This window comes from Chinchilla lanigera, unplaced genomic scaffold (assembly GCF_000276665.1).
Source record: "Chinchilla lanigera isolate Chin_1 unplaced genomic scaffold, ChiLan1.0 scaffold00110, whole genome shotgun sequence".
Classification (NCBI taxonomy): Eukaryota; Metazoa; Chordata; class Mammalia; order Rodentia; family Chinchillidae; genus Chinchilla; species Chinchilla lanigera.
This window is the reverse complement of record NW_004955511.1, coordinates 5,207,495-5,210,187: the sequence shown is the minus strand read 5'-3', so window position 1 is coordinate 5,210,187 and position 2,693 is coordinate 5,207,495. Positions and strand designations below refer to the sequence as shown.

At 40.9% G+C, this 2,693-nt stretch overlaps 1 protein-coding gene across 3 annotated transcripts in view; it reads right to left on the bottom strand.

Moving 5' to 3' along the window:
- Positions 1 to 1,304: 1,304 nt before the first annotated feature.
- The window catches only part of Ms4a7 (membrane-spanning 4-domains, subfamily A, member 7), a 13,463-nt gene continuing 12,074 nt past the window's right edge, over positions 1,305 to 2,693 (bottom strand). For all 3 annotated transcript variants that reach the window (XM_005408284.2, XM_013506505.1, XM_013506506.1), the window contains one exon: positions 1,305 to 1,954. In XM_005408284.2, coding sequence (XP_005408341.1) covers positions 1,883 to 1,954 — 72 coding nt within the window. In that variant the 3' untranslated portion in view covers positions 1,305 to 1,882. The remainder of the gene's footprint in view (positions 1,955 to 2,693) is intronic.

The following is a 2,693-nucleotide window of genomic DNA, read 5'->3' as shown; positions in this document are numbered from 1 at the left end:
GCACACGCTGTTTACATTCACCTTATGGAGTAGGTACATGCACATAACACATCTTGATTCTTTTCAATCCTTTCCCACCCCACCCCTCCCTCCATCTCTAGATCCCCTCCCCTTATTTTCATCATCATTATTTTCATTGTCTCTTCATTCACGTTTGTGACAGACATACAGTGATTATATCCATTTTGCATAGCTGGTACTTGTGCAGGATGCATCTTAAATCTTTTTGCACCTCCCTTCACTCCCTCCCCCTAAATCAAGCAATCCGTGAAGCAAGTTTATGATTAAATTCTAAGCAGAACTGACAAACCATCAGACTCTTGCAGGGAAGTTTAAAAATCATGCCTTGACAGTTAATGGAAATGCACTCACGTGGTGCTATAGCCACACACCACCAAAAAAAAAAAAAAAAAATCACCTCTTTGAAACCAACCCTCTGATTATTTGGTGGTGAAGGAGTTGTAGTACAGTGGCACCGCAGTTCACAAACTCAGTTCTCTCCATGATTCTGGCCACAAACCCAACTGGGTGAGAACTGAATCAAATGTCCCCCCCGAGGTCAACATTGAACCTACATGTTGACTTTGATTTGGTTCTTGTCCAACTTGGTTTGTGACCAGAACTGTGAAAGAATTAAGTACCATGTACAGCATTTTCAAACCAACATGTTAATGTGTTATTCATACACAGACATTTTACCACTCTGTACTTCTGTTTTAGAACATTGGATGAGATTTTGGATGGACTAGTAGCACATATATCTCCTTTAAAATGGTGGCAAAGGGCTGTCTTCATATGTAACTTTTTGGTACTGATTTTTGGGAAAAGTGTGTTGGTATTAAGTAAGAGAAGCCTATAATTCTGTCTTGGCTATTTCAGAATTCATCTCATTTTATCTTTTCAGCTAGCTTGTAATTGCCAGGCCTGGCCTTTTCCCCTGCTTCTCAAAGATGGACCCTCTAACATTTCAGTCTAAACTCAGACCAAAGGTAGGGACCCACGACCCTGATTCTAACATGGTATCTTCCTTTTCCCTGCATCTAATCCTTGTGTTCACGGAATTGAGCAGCACATACTCTTGTATGTGGGTTGTCATGCATTCCCACAGTTTCTGTATATTACTTTGTTGTCTGAATGTGTCTCAGATTTGATTTCTCTGTTGCTTATAAGCATTGCACAGTTTTCATTTGGGGACTCTTTCATGTGTTACAGCCCTGATGGCTTTTGTGTGTGTGGAAAATCTACATATGCATTTCTGCTGTACACTCTCCTCCTAGGTGGGACCCAAGTCCAGGACGCAGGGAACAGTTTTAGAAACGCTTTTATTAGGCAGGCTGTGTTGGTTTCCCTGACACAGTGATAAAGTTGAGACTACTTCTGTGCCTACTTTCTTACTTGGTCTACAACTTAGATAGGGGGAGCATCACAGTGAGTTACAGCATTTGAATTGAAATACTTAAGCATAAAGTCATGAAATAAGACAAGTGTGTCATATATTTTCAAAGCACTTAAAATGCTGTTCAAGTTCTCAGTGTCTCTGTGTACACAGTGTGAGTGTGAACACGACACAGAAGTGGGAAGGAGAGCCACGCATAGTTAATTCACGCAGTGCAAGCTCACGCACGTTCTCTTCCGACACAGTACAACCTAGAGAAGGTAATGAAGTTTAGGGCCGTTCTGGGAAAGTGAACAATAAAATTTTACTGATCTGTGCTTCTGGGAAGTTATCTTGAAGAGCAATAAAATGACTCAAAATGATTCAAACTGAAAGTACAAAATGAAAGCTTCTCTTTTTCAAAGTTTACTTCCGTGTTTTAAATAGCTGAGACTGCAGGAAGTCCGGTCACTGCTTTTCTCTTTTTCCCTCTAAACCAAGCATAACTCACACCCAGGACTTTGAAGCATTCTTGATGTGTTGGACATAATCTTGTGGTGGAAGAGAGGAGAATGCACTCTAGAAAAGATTAAATTAAAAAAAAGTCACAAGCTTTTCCCTGTTTCTGTGAGTTCACGTATGCGGTACGCGATGAACCTGTCCCTGCTGTGGAGGTGGTGCCCGTAATACCCATCCGACTTCCCTTTCACTCCGCCCCTCTCCCTCCCTGCACCTCTTGGCTCCCTTCCCTTCTGCAAAAGATCTGTCTCTTGCTTCCTATTATCTGTCTTTTAATTTGTTCTTCTCTGAATGAGAAACCCAAACTACAAATAAAATTTGTTAGTGGCTTTTAAACTTTGGTCTTGGAGGGAATTTTGAGTACATACTTTAATATATCCCGTCCTCAAATTTTGGGTAGTAATATCTTGTCCAGTTTTGCCACAATATATGATCGCAGCAGTGTTAGTTCAAACAAATGCTATTCCCCAGCCTGGCAATCATTTTGCTATGTTTCTAATAGGATCATGGCTGAGTCATAATTCACCCAAACCATATAAAGATTTTCTTTTTTGTTGTAACTTTTGGGAGAAATAGACACACTTTGAAATTATAATATTGAGAGTTAAGAGAAAGTAAGGAAGCCAGGCATGGTGGTGCACACCTATAATCCCAGCACTCGGGAGGCTGAGGCAGGAGGATCGTTGCAAGTTCGAGGTCAGCCTGGGCTACAAAGTGAGCTCGAGGCCAGCCTGCACTGCCTAGCGAGACCCTGTCTCAAGAAGACCAAAAAAAAAAAAAAAAAAAAAAAAAAAAAAAA